This window comes from Bidens hawaiensis, unplaced genomic scaffold (genome assembly GCF_021521415.1).
Source record: "Bidens hawaiensis isolate Kalapana, Puna unplaced genomic scaffold, B.hawaiensis_p1.1 tig00008970_1, whole genome shotgun sequence".
NCBI lineage: Eukaryota > Viridiplantae > Streptophyta > Magnoliopsida > Asterales > Asteraceae > Bidens > Bidens hawaiensis.
Genome location: NW_027491655.1, coordinates 256,990 through 280,636, shown reverse-complemented (window position 1 = coordinate 280,636; position 23,647 = coordinate 256,990). Strand labels below are relative to the sequence as shown.

General features: G+C 33.3%; 2 protein-coding genes across 2 annotated transcripts; both read right to left on the bottom strand.

The window, feature by feature from the left end:
* Positions 1-7,749: 7,749 nt before the first annotated feature.
* Positions 7,750-9,666, bottom strand: LOC143530683 (HVA22-like protein e). The gene is made up of 3 exons (XM_077026151.1): positions 9,608-9,666; positions 9,362-9,511; positions 7,750-8,167 (listed from the first exon to the last, which is right to left on the bottom strand). The coding sequence occupies exons 1-3, from the start codon at positions 9,652-9,654 to the stop codon at positions 7,936-7,938; spliced, it is 429 nt and encodes a 142-aa protein (XP_076882266.1). The 5' UTR covers positions 9,655-9,666; the 3' UTR covers positions 7,750-7,935.
* An 11,195-nt stretch (positions 9,667-20,861) lies between these two features.
* LOC143530700 (heavy metal-associated isoprenylated plant protein 7-like) lies at positions 20,862-23,272 on the bottom strand. Its single transcript, XM_077026166.1, has 5 exons — positions 23,133-23,272; positions 22,866-23,040; positions 22,181-22,383; positions 21,911-22,001; positions 20,862-21,585 (listed from the first exon to the last, which is right to left on the bottom strand). The coding sequence occupies exons 1-5, from the start codon at positions 23,139-23,141 to the stop codon at positions 21,107-21,109; spliced, it is 957 nt and encodes a 318-aa protein (XP_076882281.1). The 5' UTR covers positions 23,142-23,272; the 3' UTR covers positions 20,862-21,106.
* Between the last annotated feature and the right edge of the window lie 375 nt (positions 23,273-23,647).

The following is a 23,647-nucleotide window of genomic DNA, read 5'->3' as shown; positions in this document are numbered from 1 at the left end:
ATTTACTCGTTTCTGACCAAAATTTTGAGCCCGGTCCCCTCCGTTTTTTGCTCGGTAGTGCAAATTTATTCTTTTTTTCCCCGAAAATTATTATACATAGTGAAAATTTACCCGTTTCCGACTGAAATTTTGAGCCCGGCCTCCTCCGTTTTTTTGCTCGGCAGTGTAAATTTATCTTTTTTCAGCCGAAAATTTTTATACATGGTTTAAATTCACCCGTTTCCAACCAAAATTTTGAGCCCGCCCTCCTCTAGTGTATGAATTTTTTATACATATTCAGTCAGGCCCCCTCGACGTGTATGTCCAAGTTTCGCCACTGATGCTAATAGGGTTTCCATTTATATAACTGTTAAATTGTATACACTAAAAATGTCGACAACAACAAATTACTAAAACGTTGTAATGATTTATCTTCATGAAGGTATATATTATTGCAATATACTTCTTATAACATATCGTATATACGCGTTCTTGTTATTCTGTATAAATAGTCAGATTAAATTTCATTGAACACTGATAAAATATTACAAACTTAACATGATCAATACAATGATATATTACAATCTTACAGTACACGATTCAGATATACATAACCATACAATTTTTTATAAAACATTCATAGAATATGTATTGTGTTCACATAATATAGATGTTTCGGTCACATGTATATAATAAAAATAATAAAGGATAAAATGATAAATAGAAAGAAAAAGAGTAATTAAAGCAAATGTGTGGATTTAAAGGCATTGTCTTTTCCTTTTTTGTTTCCTTCAAAAAGGTGAATAAAGTTATGGAGTATTTGATTCCACCTACATCTTAAAACATGGATCGCTATTTCCACATTCTTTCCGTATTTTTCATAATTGCATTGATTAAACATTGATTAAATTTTTTATTTTATGTATAATCAATCATCCACGCTACATGAAGCTTGTATGTTTATTTTTTTTTAATTATGTGTGACATGTGTGTTGTGGCTAATAAATTAAGGTAAAGTGGAATATAAACCTTACATTTTGTGTATTGTTCAATAATAATATCACCTTTTAAAATATCTGTCAACGGTCTAACATTTCGACTATTTTTCTCTCAATTGATCTCCGTTAAAAACACTTAAACGAATTTCAAACCTATGTTTTAGAGTTTTTTTGATTGTATGTAATAAAACTTATCTTGAAACAATGATTCAAACTGCTTATTTTTTGTTAATTGGAAATTCAAACACCTGAATTGAACCACTGTTTTGTTGTTTGGATCGTCATTTCGAGTTAAGTTTTACATGGGTCGACTTGTATATTTCTTCTAATTAAAAGCCCTAAAATATAGCGTTGGAAAAAAAAAATTAAAGTGCGACAATAAACACCAGTTATAGAAATACAAGAACCATATGTCATCTAGTTGAAGCCATGAGTCTATTGAAGTAATTACACTTAATATATATATATATATATAGGAGAAGGTTTATGTACATTTTAATTTTAACATGAGTACGTAGGAAATAATTTGTAAAGCAAATAATCTAAATAGATCGAAAAATGAAAATAAATATAATTGTTAAATATTTAAAATTTCATTTTTTAAGTAAGTATGAAAACTCTTTTTCACAAAAATAGAAAGACTTTTTGTCACTGAAATAGGATAACAATACATACCTGATAACAATACATACCTATAGGCTAAGCACTTTCTCTTTTATATGTATTTTCATATTTGAACCTCAGGTTAAGTAATCTTTCTACATCTTATCTTATCTTTATCAAAAGGGTTTAGTTACTTTTGCATGTCATTTGAACTAGATTTAGTTCAGTTTGTGAAAAATTCAGATATGATTCCGAAAGAATCGTTCAAAATAAAAAAAGAAAGAGGAATACTCTTCTATCCAATATTAGATCGTGAAACAGAACCTTGTTGAACAAAAAAGAAGTATTCGGGTACAAGGAATATGCTCTGGGACGGAAGGATTCGAACCTCCGAATAGCGGGACCAAAACCCGTTGCCTTACCGCTGGGCTACGCCCCATTTCTATTTTTATTGGACACTAATACTAATAAAGAATAATATTGGTATTAAGTGTTCGTTAATTCCAGTCCAACTATCTATAGAAAATCTTTCTTCTTTATAGAATATAGAATTTATTATAGATTCCTTGCTAGGATTTTGATATATGTATATCTAGAATTCAACTTAATTTATTGATCATTACATATAATTCAATTAAGATATTGTATGAAAGATATTGTATGAAAGTATTATATAATACTAAGAAGAGGAGTTCCTCTAATTCTATGAATTTTTCTAAAATACTCTTTCTTCAATATCATTCAAAAAGGTTTCGGATTGCCTAGGATTCCACCAATAAGTAACCCACGATTCCAGACTTTTTTGAAATAAGAGAGAAATCCACCAGGGCAAAAATACTATAGATGCAAGATATAAAAGAGGAGTGAATGCTTTCTTTTTTGCCATTTTTTCATCTGTGAATTGTTAATGAACCCATCTCATTCGTCGACTCTACACAAACTGTTGAGAACGATTCTAAATATGGCCCAAGACGAACTACTGTAGGGGCTTTATTAAAACCCTTGAATTCTGAATATGGCAAAGTAGCTCCTGGGTGGGGAACGACCCCTTTGATTGGCGTCGCAATGGCTCTATTTGCGGTATTTCTATCTATTATTTTAGAGATTTATAAATCTTCCGTTTAATTGGATGGAATTTCAATGAATTAGATCTATAAGAACCCCCAAGTCCTAGCTTTTAAATAAAAATGAATCCTTTAGAGCTCGGATTTCTAGCTCATTCGATTTTGGTAGTTCGATCGTGGAATTTCTTTGTTTATGTATTTCTGGAATATGAGTGTGTGACTTGTTATAATGGATCCTATTTATAGTACAGAGAATGGGTCTGTCATCTTGATAGAGATGGTTCTCCTTCGTCGGATATTTATTCTATTATCTGGAACACGGAATATATTAAATAGATTAAGAAATATTTGAACTATGTAGTAGGAGACGAACTTTATGTTAAATAAGAGAACAACAGAAGTATACGCTTTAGGTCAATATATATCTATGTCTGCTCACAAAGCGCGAAGAGTAATTGATCAAATTCGGTGGCGTTCCTACGAAGAAACACTTTTGATATTAGAACTCACGCCTTATCGAGCATGTTATCCCATTTTTAAATTAGTTTATTCGGCAGCAGCAAATGCTAGTTCCAATATGGGTTCGAGTGAAGCCAATTTAGTGATTAGTAAAGCCAAAGTAAATAAAGGTACGATCATGAAGAGATTAAAACATCGAGCTCGCGGGCGTAGTTTTGCGATACAAAAACGACCTGCCATGTAACTATTGTAATGAAAGATATATCCTTAGATGAATATATAGATACCGACTCTATTACATGGTCACAAAAAGCTAATTGAAAAAAAAGGATACAGCTATGCCGTATTATGATACGTATAGTAATGGGGGAACATGGGACAAAAAATAAATCCAATTGGTTTCAGACTTGGTACAACCCAAGGCAAGTTACAAATTCTTTCTCGGTAGGACATGTATCTCTATTACTATGAATTTCATAAATGAAGTAGTTAATGGTAGTTAATGGTGGGGTTACCATTTTTTTCATCGGGTCCGGGTAGAGACCAAAGATCTTGAGTGACCGATCCGGCAGAACAACTCAAAAGATAAAGAAGTATCGTTAATTTTTTCATGCTCGTTCCAAGTTCGAAGTACCAATTGTACAAATAAGAATCCACTTCGTTACATGATTTCTTTTTCATATAGATAGATATAGGATCTATAGAACAATTACTTAAAAGTACATTTTGTGCTACAGCCCTTTGTATCTGATAGAAAAGGATCCCATGATCCTGGACCGATCTTACCTAGGATCGCAAATCCCAAATTTGTCTATGAAGAGCGGATCTAATTGTATTAGTATCTATAATTGATTTCTTCTGTGTAAGGCTTTGATCATTACAAATCCTCGTCCAGGTCCTATAATTTGTCAAAAGAACAACTTTGTAGGTTTCAATATGAATAAAAAAAAGATTGATCGTGAATCATTCAAATGAGGATTCCTTGATCAAAGATGTTCATTTGTACATGTATCATATATACCACATGTGACATGTGATACATTTCCGCTCGGATCCATTTGTATAAAGAGTCGTGAATGAGAAAGATAAGTACTTTTGAACCTCTAACGCAAAAAGTAGAAAAAGAATACAATAAAGAATTCGGGAGTCAAATTGGGGATAGAGGGACTTGAACCCTCATGATTTTTTAAATCGACGGATTTTCCTCTTACTATAAATTTCATTGTTGCCGGTATTGACATGTAGAACGCCTTTGATCCTCTTCCCCAGGGATCCCTGATAAGGGAACCCTAGGAGAGCCGCCGACTCCAACTACCGTCCATGTACGATCCATACTAGATCTGACCAACTGTCCATCCTACCTCCTCTACGTTCTTGACAGCCCATCTTTGTCTCAGTAGAGTCTTTCAGTGGCATGTTTCGGTCCTCTTCCCCATTACTTAGAAAAAGTGAGCCACCGGTTCAGGTACAAGATACTATCATTACCGCATGGACAATTAGACATCCAACCCGTAATCGCAACAACCCAATTGCAAGAGCGGAGCTCTACCAACTGAGCTATATCCCCCCGAGCCAAGTGTAGCATGCATGAAGGAGTCAGACGCTTCTTCTATTCTTTTCCCTGGCGCAGCTGGGCCATCCTGGACTTGAACCAGAGACCTCGCCCGTGAAGTAAATCATCGCACCTATGGTCCAACCAATTGGGAGAGAATCAATAGTATTTAAAAATGCGAACGTAAGAAACAATACCAACTACAATACCAATCTACATAAACAATGACTTATAATAACAAAGAAAAGAACCTAAAAACTACAACAAAAGAATCAAAATCAAGAACAAAATAATAACAACATATACCAACAAATACTTATAACAGCAAAAGAAAACATCTAATAATAACAACAAAACATAAATAAGCAAATACTTATAACGTCTCATAATCGAAAATTAGCAAATACGAACACAAAATAGCAGCAAACACCTATAAAAATTAAACCTAATCATAACAACAAATTGGTTCTCACCATTTTCATGTTAAAAATAAAATGTAATTGATCCCGTTTCTATATATCTATATACTAGTTTTTATCCCCCGTATTACGGGGGTTGTTTTATATTATTTATTCGAATATTTATTTATTTTTTGAATTTATATTTTTTTTATTGTATAAAAGTTAATAATATACTTATGGTTTGATGATAAATTATTTCACAAATAAATGGAATGTTATAACCCGGTTTAAAAGCTATATGGTTTTGATGAGACTCAAGACCCGTTTATTTTTTTTACTATCAAATTGGTTTTTTAATTTAAATAATATATATATATATATATATATATATATTAAAATAAATAAGATATTAATTTTTATTATATTCTATTTTATAGGATTTTTACATCAATAATTTGGTGAGAATAATTTTTAATTTAATGAGATGTTATAACCCGTTTAAGGAATATCTGGGTTTGGTAAGACCCATACCCATAAATTCAGGTCAAATGCATGAGAAGCCTCCATTTAAAAATCAAGCAAATCTGGTGACTTCAAAAGAAGGGGGAGCGACCACATCGCGACACGTAGGATTTTTATGTCTTCGTTTATATTATATATATATATATATATATATATATATATATATATATATATATATATATATATATCAAAACATTTGTAACTAAAAAACCATAATGAACACGTTGGTCACTCAAGGGGAAAAAAGAAGAAAAAAGAGAGGCTTTGCTGCCTCCACCACTATGCACCCTTTATTCTTTGCTTGGTCTTGACCATGATTGTTTTGGTATATTAATTACCATGCATTAACTGAGAGCTAGAGAAAAGTACTCGCAAGTGAAACAACCGGGTTGACATGAAGTTCGGATCAAAGATAATCTACCGGTTGGTCAATAAATCGAAATGTTAGTGAACTATAGAAAAAGAAACCAAACTCGTATGATATAGAATAAAACTATGTCACGAAAAGAATGCAGGTTAGTCTCAAAATGCTTTCACACTAATAAAACATAGGTCATCTACAAGATATGTTGCTCTAGTATTGTCATGAAACAAAGTAAGTGAATATGATGAGTAAAATATCAAAATTATCCATATGATTTGGTCAGTTTTGTCATTTATGTCCAAAAAATTTAGCCATATCCGTCATCATGGTTTCATTTTTTTGTCATTTAAGTCTAATTCACTGACTCTATTAATTAATAGTTATTTATGGTAAATTAGCATAAAATTACAAAAATACCCTTAATATAACTAATAATGTGAATTTATAGAGTAAACTGTTAAAATTGTCCATGTTGTCTGATTACTTTTGTCATTTTCATCCCAAAAGTTTGTATTAGTAATCCAATAAAAGAGTTTTGACTTTTGTTGATCACATCCAGAATCGGTTAATACCCGGTTTCGTTTCTTAAAAATACCATGTTCATGCACCTCTATGGCTATACATAGTGAGGACTAGAGGAGCACAGATATCCTAGAACGTAATTGGATCGACTGACCTTTATAAAAGGCTTTATAACCCAAATTGTGATCCATGTGAAAAACACATCAATTAGCCCAAGAGTGAATAGCAGCCCACATACTTTTATCTTCCCAGACCCCATTCGATACTGAATATTTGGGTTGTCGTACCGACCGCTAGAGGGGCATGTTGAAACGGACCGGTTAACAGAACTGACTTACGAATCGAACAGAAACTGGACCAGTTTGGAGCCGGTATTATATGAATCACTTCAGAATTGATAGAAACCATAGATTAGAGACCGTTTTATATTCCTTGACCTTGAAAGCGATTCCAAATCGGTTAACTAAACCGACCGATACGGCAAAAGAATTATCAAGAAACAGCCATAAATGGTAAATAAAAAGAAAAACCAATTGCAACCCAAATCAAAACCTATCCTAAGTTGGTTTTGACATTTTGTTGACCAAACCGAAACGATTCAAACCAGGGTTTGTGCACTTGTACCGGCCGACTCTACCATCATAGTCTAAACCAAAATTATATTTACAAGAAGAATGGTCTCTCTTTCTTTTGAACAACCAACCATCCAAATCCTGTAAGTGGTGAAATTTCCCCTTTCATGACTCAAACTCATGACCCATAATCCTTATGAGAAACCTTCATAACCATCCCACCAAGACGCTGATTATTTGATTATTATATTCCGACTTTGTAATTAGAGTCGGAATATTGTTCCCAATTTTTAGACCATTATTTTAGTATATTCTTATAGCCCAACAAATTAGATCCTCCAAAGCAATGTTGTTGAGACCGGACCGTCCGGTCAAACCTGTCTGACCTGGATTCGATCCTGGTTTTATATAGTTCGCTCGGCTCCCAGATTGGTGTTTATGTAGTTTGTTCGGCTCCCAGAGAACCGTCCGGTTTGAACCGGTTCAATAGCTCGGCTCCCAGAGTACCGCCGACCGGATAAAACCGGACCGATTGAACCGGTTTTCCATGAAAAAAGTATTATATATATTTTTGAAAAGACATTTTTCTAGCCCGACTCGTCATTTTTTAACAAAGTTGTTCGACCAGTCCTACCAGTTCGACGATATCCGATCCGGTTATGAAAGCATTGCTCAAAAGGCTCAAAATAGTCACTCACCCAAGCATACAACAAAAGTAACAGAACTAACTGATTTCACTTCACAATTAGTTTGTTCACCACAGTAAACAAAAACCAACACAACATATTATCATTACATCTAAGAACCCAAACAAATCAAAACAAACTCCATCTCTAGGTCAAACATCACCATCAAATCTCAGAGTATAATTAACAAGATCAGCTGTTAATCTGTCCTAATCAACTGGCTTTCTTAGTAGTAATAAGATCTGCAAGCTTGGTCTTCAACTTCCCGTTTGGAGACGACGACGACTTATGACCACCAGTTCCCGGTCCGCCACCAATCCCAGGACAGTACCTTTGAATCACCTGCTCCCTTACAAACTTATTGTAGATGAATGCAGCTCCACGGAACTGCGGTAGCACCAGCCACAGCACCGCTATCAGTTTCACATCGTACCATATTGGAATCCTGATAAAACAAAAACACATTACATTAATAGAATATGTTAAGGTTTAGTTCACAACAGGGCCGACTCTCAAGGAGGGCAGGGTTGTCGACGACCTGGTCCGACATCCCGTTAAGCCCGAAAAAATATATATTTTTATGAAAAAATATGTATTTTTAATGTTTAAACTCAACTACTCAACTCTTTTAAGCCTATATTTAAACAAAAGTTTTTTTTGCACAATCCACATCATAACCAGGTTGTCGATGACCCCGGCCCGACACCCCCATTAAGCCCGGATTTCTTTTTACTTTATATATATTTTTATGAGAAAAAAAATCTGGATTTTTTTAACTTTATATATATTTTTATGAAAAAAAATGTATTTTTAATGTTTAAACGCAATTACTCAACTCTTTTAAGCCTATATTAATACAAAAGTTTTTTACATAATCCAAATCATAATCAAGTAAGCACATTTAAAAATTTAATTATTTAAATCCAACAAAAAACTCTTGTAACGCCCAAATGTTTTTCGACTTCTGCTAAAAAAAAAAAACTTAACAGTTCTCATAGACGACCCTGGTGATCAAATTAGCTCGGATGCCATGTAAGATAGTAAAATACTGAAATATATAGCGGCTTAATTATTTTAAGCCCACGATCGAAGTTTAGGTTTTCAAGGTTCATATAGGGGGTAAACGAGCAAAGCTGCTTGTGATCTACTCGAAAACTAGTCGTTATAAACGCTAAATTTAATTTAACTAAGTTTAAACGAGCTCGAGATCATATCAAGGCTCATTTAGAAAAAGAGCTCGAGCCCTAGCTTCACGTATCGAGATCAAGCACATAAACGATCTCTTACTTATAGAAATTTATATAATATATATGTATAGTAACTATTATTATGTAAAAATAATATCTTAAAAGACTTTTCATTGCTAAACTCGATAACAACAACCTGTGTCGTAGCCCCTACATATATATTATGTTACAAATATTAAAACATAAGTAAATAGTTATAAAACATTAAAAAATACTAAAAAACAAATTATTACCTTTTTTAATGGAAAAAAAAAATTAATTAAATAATAAACATTCGTAGCTCTGAAACACAAACGAGCCGAGCTAGAGCCTAAACAACCTCAGGCTCTGCTCAGCAGAGTTACACCTATAGTTTCTATAATCTCTATATATTAATTTAATCACGGATTTACCATTCGAGTAGTGGTTGAAGAAGCATCTCCATGAGCGTGAGAAACGAATACAAAATCCAATACGAAAGCCACTGCTGATCGTCTTCTTTTGACGCGCTCTCAATCGCCACCACCGATGCGTATAGCGGATACAATAACATCGTTACCGGTCTACAAATAATAATAATAATAATAATAATAATAATAATAATAATAATAATAATAATAATTTGTAACATGTAATAATAATATTTTAAGCAAGCTTACCCAGCTAATTGATGAAGACCGGACATCAAGGTCCAAAATCGACTCATTTTTTTTAGTTGGTTTTTTTAATGATTTTGGGGAATAATAATATTTGAGGTTTTAGGAGTTTTGGGAAAAGGTGTGTATAAATAGAAGAAGATGGTGACACGTGTCGGAAGATGAGGAAGGTTTAGGATTCGGGTTTGGGAAATGAGATGATGACATGTGGCGGTGATCCAACGGTTCAGGTGAGGTGGGTGGCTTTGATGGCCGACTTGGAGGATTCTTTCTGGTCGTGTTTTTTTCTTAGGTGAGGTGTGAAATATGTATGATACATGCTTTATATCTTTTTGAAAATAAGCTTCTTTTTTGTTTTATATAATAATAATAATATGTTATTGTTGTATCTATCAAAAATGAAAATAATGGTTGAAACTTAACACAAATAGGTCGATTCTTTCATAACCAAGCTATTACAATTGCTAACAAAGTATTGAATGACTTTGGCTAAGTGGTATTAAGAAGTTGAATAAAATCACACGGGTATTATAAAAATGTGTAATTTAGAAATAGCGTTATGTGGTGTAAGTTTTTGTTTAAATAAAACAGTTAATAATAAATAAAATTTATACTCAAATAACACCCCAATTAATTGTCATGTGATAAAATTAAATAAGACTTCATTTCGAGTTCTAATTCAAGCATTATTCATGACTTAAGAGTAGTTTTATAAATTTGAGCTTGTGAGGGCTCGATTAATTTATTATTTATTACTTTTTTATGTATTTGCAATTATATTATGTATGCATTTATTATCATGTATTGGTAGTTAATAACTTAATATATAAAATATAAGTCACACTTACATAAATGTTTGATTAGGCTCGTGTGTCTATGTGAGTTTATAACCATAGTTTAAAGATGTGACTTATGATTTATTTTATTTTATATTTTTAAAGTTAGTTAAAAGAAAAATAGGAAGGCATTATCAAATTTATCATCGTGATGGTGGTATCGGTGATTTCTTTTTAGGAAAAATTGGTTTTAAATAATCTCAACTATGGCCTATTGGTAAATATCCATCCTAACTTTACACTTGCCTGCTGGCAGTACCAACTACCTGTGCATTTGTTTTTAACGGGCCGCGACTAACGGATGTTAACTTCGTTAGTCTTTGTCTGACGTGGCCATCCCAGTTGGCAAAAACTTGATTACGTGGAACGCGACGTGGCGGCTGACTGTGTATTATTATTATTATTATTATTATTATTATTATTATTATTATTATTATTATTATTATTATTATTCTTTCTTCTTCTTCTTGGTCCAGTACCCCACCCCCACCCCTCGTTTCCCGGCGAGCCACCACAAACCACCCCTCCCGGCGAGCCACCACCACAACCACCCTATCAGACACAATATCTTCATTCTCTCCATTATCAGACACCAAACCAAACAAAACCTCTTCACCTTTCAACATTTCCCCCAAATCCACCCGATACGAAACCAACGGCTCGACCGGCTTCGGGTGACCAAACTCAGTAACCCTAACATCTACCCGCTTCAAAATCGCAATGTAATCAACCCACGACGTTAATTTCACTCCAGTTTTCAAATCATGAGTCATAATCGAAACATTGCTAACCCTAGAAGACGAAATTGTGCATAAATTTGAACCAAACTCGACATTAACGAACTGGGTTTCATCCAATTGTTCAGAAGATACGTTTTTAGCTAATTTGGAAGCAAACCCAGATGGGATTATTACCAGTGAGATACGATTGCCGATCTTGAACATGAAGTTGGTTGAAAACGACGTCGTTGTGGTGGTGGCTCGCCGGGAGGGGTGGTTGTGGTGGCTCGCCGGAAAACGAGGGGTCACGTCGCGTTCCACGTAATCAAGTTTTTGCCAACTGGGATGGCCACGTCAGACAAAGTTTAACGGAGTTAACATCCGTTAGTCGCGGCCCGTTAAAACAAATGCACATGTAGTTGGTACTGCCAGCAGGCAAGTGTAAAGTTGGGATGAATATTTACCAATAGGCCATAGTTGGGATTATTTAAAACCAATTTTTCTTCTTTTTAAAAGCAGATAAATAATTTAATTTAGTAACAACTTAATCTGATAAAAAGTTAAGTGTAATTAAAAACATAGTATACTAAAATTAAAATGAGGATGATGAGATTGTTCTTTCCCCCGGACAAAAGCCACGTGTCTCGGATTTTGATGCAAAATAAAGGTCGGTCACACATGTCGTAGATCAAGGAAAACATGAGTTTTTTAATTGGCTGTAATGGCAACAGATTCATTATATTTATGTATAATTAATCATTTTTGCTAATGTTTATGTTGGTTGTATCATATAAAATCACCCCGAGTATATCAATAAAGACAACATTCGTAAACAATGTTTAAAGGCTCGATTTAATAATATATATTTTTATTAGGCAGTACTAATTACTTAAGAATGTATATTAGATTCAATATTTCAATTCTATAGAGTAAATTACGATCATTAAAATTATAATACGCACAGTTAATGGATTAATCAGAATTAACTGAGATTAATCAGCGCTTAGTTGAGATTTTTACAATCACGCGCACACTCCTTAAAATAATAAAATTGTTAAAATTAGATTAGGAACTACGGATTTCCCTAATTATCTTCCGTAGTGATCATCAAACCAGAGTTTTGCGCTCTATCGTTATTCTTCCATTGAATATAGTTACATTTTAAGCCATTTCATTCCGATTAGATTTTGTTTTACTCGTTGGTTCTTTGAACGTAAAAAAGTCACTCCTGACAATACTTAACATGATAGCATGAAATTGGACGTGCGATTTCAAAACATATTTGCGATTTGGCATGTTAGTACGAAATGAGATGATTTCATGAGACTGTTCAGCACTCGAAATCACCATGGACATTCAGGTAGCATAACCTAAAAGCTAAAAACCGAAATTCCAAGTCGTAATCGCAGTGGTACCGTGGCAGTGTTATCGGGCTACACAACCAAACCACAGGGAGTGCCCGTGGAAGCCCCCAACAAATAGTAGTATGAAACAAATGGTGAGGACTAACATTCTTGTTATCCTTGTCATCTAAAATCTCTAGGTTTACTAATTTTGTAATATTCTTAACTTATTTAAATTGTATTTGTTAATTCTACCTTTGAAAATGCATTTTTATTATTTAGTTTTGTGCTTTATGTTTAATTTTATTTGATTACTTAACTAAGTTATTATTTTTTCCCGACCCAATTTGTCTTGATTCGAACCATTTTAAGTAACTCATATTTAATAGATTTTTCCGGATCCACCACCACTAAGTTTAAAAACCCAACGAATATTAAACATGGTATGAGACATAGTTTTATAATTAAATCCATACCTATTTATTACAAATATTTGGCATAAACTATTTTTGCAAATTGGCTTACACTAACTTAAATGACTCAATTTTCTAAAGTTCAATAAGTTGAGTTAAACCCGCAAAGTTCAACAAATATGAATTTGTCAAAGTCCATAAATTATCAGTCTTAATAAATAACTAGTTTGAAATTTAACACAAACATGTAGTTATCTTAACAAAAAAAAATTGAATGACTAATAAATAAAACATTATTTTTTTAACTTAGAAGAACAAAAGTGGATTAGAACGAATCAAAACACTAGAACTCGTGACTTATTAATCTAGTGGACCAAGTGATGTGGTGTTTTTTTTTCAAAAGTCATAAGGTTGTAGGTTCAAATCATTACAAATATAAGATAAAAGTTTAATTTAGATGCTAACCCGGCCACCTGCTAGTTGAACCTATGAATACTTTCTTTTGGACACATCAGATGATCCCCCCCCCCCCCGGGCGGGGGTGGAGACTTTAACACGAGCATGTAATTGGGTTGCTCTTTAGAAGTTATTGGTATTTAATAATGGTTGAATTTTATGATTACATTAAAAGAATTGGATGGTAAAGGTGCACATGACCAAAAAAGATAGAGGTATCTAAATACATAAAATATAGAAGAATTGAAAATTTTGAATTAATTTTGTACTTTGAAGTCAAAAACTCAAAAGTGAGGGTTATCTTGGGCACCCTTTTGAACATTATATAAATCCGCCCCCTGGTGACTTCCCTGAAATATGCATATGGCTCCAAATTAGCATTTTGCGGTTCTGTTTTTCGGATTGTATAAACATGTAAACAAGTGAAACTATGGAAAATTTGATGGAAAATTGCTAGTTGAAACTCCAAGCGAATGTCGATAAGGTTGTTATTTACTTACAAAAATGGTGGACTGAATCGTTGATGGCCCGAAGTGTATGTAAAACAAATAAACGCGAGAGAAAACATGTTTAGTTTGTAAAAAAAACTTTGCTTACTTATTTAAGAGTTTCAACTAACAAAATAATACACTAAGAGCATGTTATTTAAATACAATCCCAAACTTCTATTCTTGGATTTCACCTTTTTCTCAACTCTTGTAGTTTCATCACCTACAGAAGTACATCACACACATGTTCGCATAACGCCTAGTCACCTAGCGAACACATATTTTTTTACTTAACATTAACCACCTTAAACTCAACGTTATAAATATTTCCGAACGTATCAATTTGATTATTTATTATGATCTATAACTGAACTAATCTGGGCATAATCACACACTACTATTGTAACCATTTTAGTGTGAAAATCAATGTGTTTCCCCGTTATAAGTAAATGGAATGTATTCCACAAAAACACTTTTTATCTTTTGACTACTTTGAACCCCTTTTAAGTTTGGACTTGTTTTGAATATTTCATTGCTTTTATTTATTTAGAACTTAGTGAACAACTTGGTGTGGTTCATAAACAAAATGGGTAACATGAATCTAAGTTATTTTAAGGGTTGAACTTTAAAGTTTAAAGTGTGCATGTATTATATTCCTTCAAATGTTTAATGTTCTATACTTCTATACACATACACTTATTATTGGTACTTTCTTTGGGTTAACTTTCTAGAGGGCCTCAGGCCCACACGAATGGGTCACAGAAAGTTGCACATATGGATATCGGCCCATAACAGTCCAAAACTAAAATATTGTCCGGACTCAAGTCAAGACAAGATCCAAAACAAATAATCTAGTTTTTAGTTATAAAAGTATTTTTGTCATTAGCCGATGAAACTTATCACACATTTCCTGTAATTCCGATAATTATGGACTGAAGATCTGTACAAGTTAATCTGGGTACAGTTGTATGAACTTTAACATTATCTATTAGTGATAAAATTTTAACTTAAGTTAATTTCTTTTTTCGGTCATGTAGCTTGACGAAAATAATCCCTTGACTTCTTTTCCTCGGTTTTAGTATCCGTTGTTTAGGATTAATGTATACAAATACGACATGAAAAATGAAAGTATTTTGGATTCTTCGTCATTTTCACCTTGTATACTTAGAGAAAACGTATAATTCGCGAGTTCATTTCACATTGTTATATGTTGTCAACAAAGTACTTACTAATTGTACAGTTAATATCATGTACGTGACTCAATATTTTATATGTGAATTGATTTGAAGGAGGAATTGATATGAAGTATATGTTATAACATGTCAACAAACTACTTACTAATCATACAGTTATAAACTATATGTTTTACACTATTAAGATTGTAGGATTCACATAGCTTTATGTTACAGACGTAACTGTTTTCTAAATTCTCACCTTTGGTGTGAAACAACAATCATACCCACTAAAATATGTCACCAATGCAAACCTACTAATAGGATATTAGAGGATGAAATGTAAGAAAACCATGTCTCTATCTAAGAGGATAAAGATGCTACATTCAGATAGAGTACCTCCGTTTCGTAACCTAACCAGACCTAAAAAGTATATTAGACACATATAGTGTTTTACATGGAATCTATATAGGAGAAAACAAAATACAAAAACATAGCATTAGTAAGCTATCAATATCAGAAAAATATTGAAAATGCAACCCATGACCTAATGATCTAGTGGTATGGTTTCCATCCTTCTGAAATGGATGTGTTGAGTTCAAATCCTTGCAAATGCAAGATTATGAGGATATTGGTGGAAATAAATTTGTTGTTAAAAAAAAAAGAACTGCAGTACTGCTCTTCTCAACTTACAACTATATTCATTTTGGTGTGTGGTTTCCACATCAATTTGAGGAACAAATTTAAATTTAGTGGTGGTAATTTATTAATGCATCTTTATACGATACTTTAATTTGATTAAATAAACATTAGGAAAAAGCAGTTATACTAACTTATTATATCATTACATATTATTGTAGATTAAATAATAAAACACAATATCAATTACAAGGAAACAATTTTTAAGAACTAAACATTGTTCTTTCATTTGGAGGAACTTTAGTTTCTGAAATTCTATAAATACAAATATCAAATTGTTTTTCCTTTTCAAACATTATATACGAAAAAAAAATGTGATTTTGAAGGGCAATATTCGAGAAGCCTAATACCTAACTTTTTTTTCATTCCATATGTTTAATTAGATGATAAAGAATAATAAAATGAAGTGTGCTCTATTACTTTATTGGATGGACAACATTTTAAACGTTATACTAATATATTAAAATATTATAGCTACTAGTTAGGATGATGGGATTAACATATAAAAATAATCAATGCGATCATTATTATTACAGATGAATATTAATTCTTGAAAAGTTTTTATTTAGTTAATAATCAATCTCAATTTATTATTCTATAAATATTTTATGCCAAAATGGCTTAAAATTCTAAATATGTATATTGACTAGTCCAATTAGCAAAGGTTGGTTTATCACTTACATATAATTATGGCTTGTGTGTTAAAAGGTGAAAATGGAAGTGATCAAATATGATTTTTTGCATCAGTGTGGCTGGAACAATGGATCAAGGGATTTAAACTCAAATCTTGATGTTAAGTTGTGGTTTATTTGATCCTATAATTGAGTGAAGCTAATTAAGGAGTAAAGATTTATCAATTAGTTCAAAAAATAGATTAACTGAATTATATGTCATTTTGACTGACTCTAAATGTTTTGAGTTCATACAACTCCCCGACTTTTCTTACTTAAGTATAGATGTATAGTAGTATACATGCGGTGAAAATAATGTGATTATTTTGTTATCTACAAGTACGTGCTAATAGAGTACCTAACTGAAACGCTAATGAGCTATAGCTCAACTGACATTAAGAGAAGAAGTGGAGATTTGAACTAAAGACTAAATGATCTAAAGTTCAAATTTGATTTTATTTGGGTTTTACAACAATGAAATTTCAGGTGACGGGTTTTCTACGGAACAGGAGATGGTGAGCTTGAGCAGCCCAGAGCGTTGTTTTTGATCCTGAGCATATGAGGTCACATTTTACCATTAGACCACCCGGGTAGCCGACTAGCCGGTCTTTATTCGCTGATCGTTAAAAAAGAAAAAAATGATAATAACTGAATATGCAAAGCATGCATATATGCCATATGTATAGGTCAACGAAGTTTGCACTTACTGTATGATTAATATTGTATTGAAATGTGTGAAAAGAATTCTTGAATTTTAGTGAATTCATTTAAAACAAATTCAGCTTCATAACTTCTATCAGTCATGAGTCAAAGGGGATTCAGCTTGAGTAAAGAAAAAGATAATTAGAAAGACACCAATCTATAATTTTTGTTAAAGATTAATTATATCAATGGTTCACTTGATTTGTTAACATGCATCCTTCATCATGTGCAACAATTATCTATGTGAGAGTCGTGGACAAAACCAAATGAGACCTGACCACCAAAACACCACATTGAAGGCCTAGCAGTATGAGCCCGAATGCCTAAACTAGATACAAATCATCCTTAGGTTCATATTTGGATTGTCGATCTTCTTCTCCCTTGACTAATTATTGGTTGTCTAAAAAATAATTTTCTTACAAATCGATTGGTTCAGGATACAAGATACATAAGAGTAAAACATAAAGGATTGGCAGGTATTATCTTAGATTCATGGATAGGTACATTAGATTTTTGTCGATGGCTTCCACGTAAACTACTTGTACATAGGAGGTGGGAGGATGTACGCATGTTGAAGGTTGGGTTTTTGTTATTTCTAGTGTTTTAAGTAAGTTGCATAAATAGTATACTAGAGTACTTAATGTTTGAACTACAGTTTTAACAAAAGGCCTATGCAGCTTTAAATTTTAGAAAGAGTAAAGTGTTATTTTTGTCCTTGTGGTTTGGTAATATTGCGGATTTAGTCCAAAAATTTTATTTTTTGCATATGGACCCTCCACGTATCCCAATTTATGCCAATTACATCCAAATCAGTAACCCCGTTAAATTTTATCGTTAAGTCAAGGGTAGACATGTCTTTTCACTCTTTCTTTGTTATAATACTTATTTCAGTGAACTGCGGTTTTCGTCCATCTGGTTTGTCCAAATCTGCAGTTTTAGTCAAGTAGTTTCAAATTTGCAATTTTCTTTCATATGGTTTTTTCACTTGCAATTAAACCCAAAATAATCTCGTTAAGTCTGGTTGTTAACCCATTTGTGTGCCCCTCATGTGACGATCAGTTTTGTCGTTTTTCTCCCCAAATAAACCTCATTCCTAATTCGCAACCCCTCTCACGTGAGGGGCTGAGATGTATTTGGGGAAAAGGAAAAAAAGAAGAAACAAAACTGTCTCTCACGTGAAGGGCACGCTAATGGGTTTAATGACATGATTTTACGAGATTAGGGAATTCTGGTTTAATTGCAAGTGAAATAAACCCATAGGGAATAAAATTGCAAATTTGAAACTACTGGACTAAAACTGCAGATTTGGACAAACCAGATGGACGAAAACCGCAGTTCACTTAAATAAGTATTATAATAAAGAAAGAGTGAAAAGACATGTCTACCCCTAACTTAATGATAAAATTAAACGAGGTTAGTGATTTGGATGTATTGGCAGAAACTGAGAAACGTGGAGGGTCCATATGCAAAAAAACAAAGTTTTTAGACTCAATTCGTATTATTTACCAAATCACAAGAACGAAAATGATACTTTACTCTTTTAGATAATAAGGTGAGTGTGCACCTAAAATGATACTTTTAACCGATTATATAAAACATTCATGATTCATGTACTTAACTTATAAAGATAATAGAAAATGGGATAAAATGGTTTAAAAAAATAGAAATGAAATATTGGAAGGAGTTGTGCATGCATGTGATATAGTACAATGGTGAGGACAAGTGATTTGGAGTTATCAAGGCAGAATAGCAGACACCACTAAATGCTTTTAACTGTCCCTTCCGACTTCCGAATAATAATAATACCACCTCATAGTTTCATACCATCAATCAAATTCGAAACCACATTAGATTCCATTTTTGTATCTCTATGGCCTAAGGGACACAAACTACAGTATACAACTTATGGTGTAAATCATATGTCTAATATGTGATTTAAATGTCCTTTAACCTTTAGTTTTGTCTTCAAAATATAAATCATAGAATTTGATATGTAACTTATTTCTCCATTTAATGCTTCCATATAGGGGTGTACACCGACCGGACGGGCACGGACGAGACCTTGTGTGTGTCCGTCCATTAAGCTTTTGACAGACAAACGAACGGTTCACGAACACTCTACCAAACGAAAATTCATGTCCGTGTCCATCCATTAAGAAATTGAGTTTGTCCGTGTCCGTTCGTTAATATTGTAAGCGGACAAACGAACACTAATACACATTAATGGACAAAACAAACACTAATTGACTCTAATTGACAAACAAACACATGAACATTAATGAACACTAATGAACATTAATGGACACAAACAAATATATGAACATTAATGGACACTAATAGACAACGAACACTAATACTGTTATTAACAAAGTACAAACATACACAAACCTATTCGTACGGATGTTACCGGACGGGCATTACCGGACGTAATCGAACGAACGTTACCGGACGCTCACGGACACTATTGAACGAACATGGCCTTTGTCCGTGTTCGTCCATAAGCTTATCCAACGGAAATTTTTTGTCCATGTCAAGTTCATTTATTAAACGGACAAACACAAACGAACTTCTTGCCGAACTGATGACCGGACGCCATGTTCGCTTACAGCCCTGCTTCCATATTTTCACTTGTTCTCTTCTCTTAATATATGATTATTGATTGGGTTAACTGTGTTGTTGAACATGAGAATCGTGGTAGCGGATGTTCTCGAGACAAGTTCAACATATTGTTCATGTTAGAACATGATGGATGGATCTCCAAATCAAAACCTATAAGCAATTAAGCATAAGAGTTTCTTCTCTCTGAATTGGTTTTAGGATTGATCTAAATTATTTAACCATGATTATCTTAATTTCTTTCCTCAACACATTCTCATATATGATTTATAAATTTATAAATGTACCCACTTAGTTTTGTTTGATGACTTTAACCATTCAACAAGTTATTTTAAATTAAGCCATAAAAACATTTATACTAAATCTTTTCAATATAGGTCATGGTATCTTGCATGGAACTTGTTTAATTTTTTAGTTCAAATCCTTTCAAATCTAGAGTTTTTTTAACGACAGATTCTTTTTAATCCTTATCATCCGTGGGACTTCATCCAAAACCTCCCCTCCAAAACTAAAATGTTCAAAGGTTTACTTTTAAAAGAGTAAATTGCGGTTTTTGTTCATGTAGTTTGTTTAAATCTACAGTTTTATTCGAATAGTTTCAAATATGTGTTTTTCGTCTTTATGGTTTCAGTTCACTTGCAATTAAACCCCGACTCCACCAACCCCGTTAAGTCTGCTCACTAAACTTATCAGCGTGCGCCTCGTGTGAGGGGCAGTTTTGTCCTTTTTATACCCAGATAAACCCCAACCTTAATTCACAAGCCCCCTCGCGTGAGGGGCTTAGGTGTATTTGGGGAGAAAAAGAACAAAACTGCCCTTCACGTGAGGGGCACGCTTGTGCGTTTAACGACCAGACTTAACGGGGTTGATGAGATCGGGTTTAATTGCAAGTGAAATGAAACCACAGGGACAAAAATCACAGATTTAAAACTATTAGACTAAAATCGCAGATTTAGACTTACTCTTTTTAAAACCACCACCCGTTCCCATTGATTCAAATTAAGACCAAACATTACTTTAATAACAACGGCAAGATTTTAGTTAGTTGTTAATTCAAACCCGCATTCTAAATAAACAAGCATGCAAATAAAACAAATACTAAAACAACTAACACACATTATTTAAACATAAAGTAGAAAATTATTAATTAATTTATTTATATATACGACTTTCCGAATTATTATTTTACTATTTTTGTAATAAAGTACCACCATTTAGGTCTTAGGATCCAAAATAAAATTTAAAAAAAGAAAAGTACAAAAGCCCTCACACAATTTTACAACTTTTCCTGCTTAGCCACAGACAAAACCCACATGACCGCCACCACGATCACCACCCATGTGCTTTTTATCCTTCTTCCCATTTTACCCCTTGTAGGCCCACGTTTTTACATTACACTACATGCATTGGGGTTTTCATCACTAAACATTTGTGGGGCCGGCGGGTACTCGTAAGCCCACGCGGTGTGTCTCAGCGGTTGGATTTGGTAATGTTGCGGGTGGTAAAGATAGTATTCGTTTTTACGCATTTCCAACACCTTCGCATCATCACCATCGCCTGCTTGACCGTCGGGTTTTGCTTCTTCTTTACCCTTGTCGTCCCTTTTCTTCTCCTTTTCCTTTTCTTTCTCCTTTTCTTTTCCCTCTTTGCCGTCGTCGGCCTTTTTCTCTTCCTTTTTTTCGCCTTCGTCTTTTTTTTCTTCTTTGCCACCCTTGTCGTTCTCTTTTTTTGGCTCGGGGTCTTGTTTCACTATGACGGCTTTTTTTCCGGTGCGCTTGTGCACGAAATCAACCAATTGCGCCGCCGCAAACGTCCCTTTAACGGATACTTGTGAGGCTTTTAGATCCGGGTCTACACTTTCCACCCCTAAATGCCCACAAAAATAGAAATAAGTACTTAGTTATTTAGAATTGATGATCATATGAAAGTTGTCGTTCGGAAAATATAGTTATTTAAAATTTAAAGACCTACAACTATTAATATTTAATACTATTAAATGGTATGTTTGGTGGTTGGGATATTCTTGGAATATTTTGACTAATAATAAATGGATTGTTTCAAATTAATGAAATTGATTTGATGGATGCCAAATGGATCCGAATCTTGTAAAATCTGATTAATATTTAATTTTTTAACAAGATTTATACAATTTGGTGGTAAAAAATGAAATAAATTAAAACAAGTGACACACCTTTCATTCTTAGAATCCTTTTTCTGATTTCTTGAGCACAAGCTTCACAATGCATATTCACTCTCAGGACCACTGTAATCACCTGAGGAGGCTGTTAAACATCATAATATTATTAGTAATTAAGTAAACACCACTAGATATAAAATTAACCTAAGAAACTTTACTTATTATCGATCCTGAATAATGTTGGCAGAGTTAAAGACACCCTATCTTTCTATACAGGTTTTTATAACACTAATAATTAATAATTAAGATGAAAATTAAATTAACCTCTTCTTTCTTCTCTTCGGGTTTCGGAGGCTCTTTCTCCTCCGCTTTCGGCTCGTCGGCGGGCGGTTCTGGGATCGGAGAAAGAAGCTCGACTTGCCGGTGACTCTTCTTTTGAACCCTTTCAAGAACTTTAAGTGGATCTGCTTTTTCTCCTTTAACAATCACCTTATGAGTCTTGCAATCCGTTTGAATATCCTCCACTCCTATAATTAATTAAAATTCAAAAATTATCAATTGTTTTCCAACAAAAATGAATAACATTATAATTATAATACCATTAATAATATAATCCAAGAGTTGTCATGAGGTTGACAAACTCTATTAGACAACCAAATATTCTTTAATAATACAAAGAAATTTGCCTTAAAAAAATAATAATAATAATTCAAGAGTACCGTTTACAACGGCAATTGAATAACATTTGCGCTGCCACCCTTTTATAATGACAAAACAAAGTCTTTTAAAAACTAAGTTCACACAATTCAAAAATTAACCCTCTACAAGTCTTTCAAAAATTCTAGATTTAACTTTTAAGATTTTAATTTTCACACGGGTAAACAGACAACAAGCTGCGTAACTCTCATTTTTTAAACACAAAAACAAATTCTTTTAAAAACTACATTCACAAATCTTAAAGTCATAACATTACGATACAAAATTTAATAAGATTTAAGGGACAAATTACCATCAAAGCCTCTAAGACACCTCCGGACTTTCCTAGCACAACCTTCACAATGCATAAACACTCTCAAAACAATCTCCGGCGGCGGCGGCGGTGCATCTTTACTCTCCTCCGCCTTCTTCTCCTCAGCCTTTGCTTCTTCCTCCACCTTCTTCTCCTCCGGTGGCTTTTCCACTTGCTAAAATTGATAAAAAAAAAAAAAAACATATCAAAACATGCAAAAAGATTATATATTTTGTAACAAAAACTAAAAAGAAATCAAAAACCAACCTCCCCCATGTCACTTGTTTTGTAACAAAATCAAAAGTGGTAGTAGTAGCAAATACTAATGCTATTAATAATATTAATATGTGTGTTGTGAGGTGGTATATATGATGATGATAATGAGCAAAGTAAGAGTATTGGACCACTAGATCTAAAGAGGGTACTACTGATTTATTATGTCATCATGAACTGACGTGGCTGTTTTATAGGTGCCACGTGAAATAGGGCTAGGGCTGTTTTGTAATGTAATACGACGTCGTATTGGGAGTGGTATATTTTGGGAAACACTTGGGTACTTCTCAGTTGGTACAGTGGTCCAGCCCATACCGTTTTGTACACCGTCTGATGTGATAGATAGGAATAGTTATAGTAAATTAGTAATAGGAATAGTATAGTCAATATTCTGAGGTTAATTACCGCTGTGAAACTGTTTTTACCTAGAGTAAGTACTAACGCATTGTGTAATGTGTATGATTCTTTTGTAGCTAGTTGTGTCCAAAATGCACGTCATGTTTCTTTTT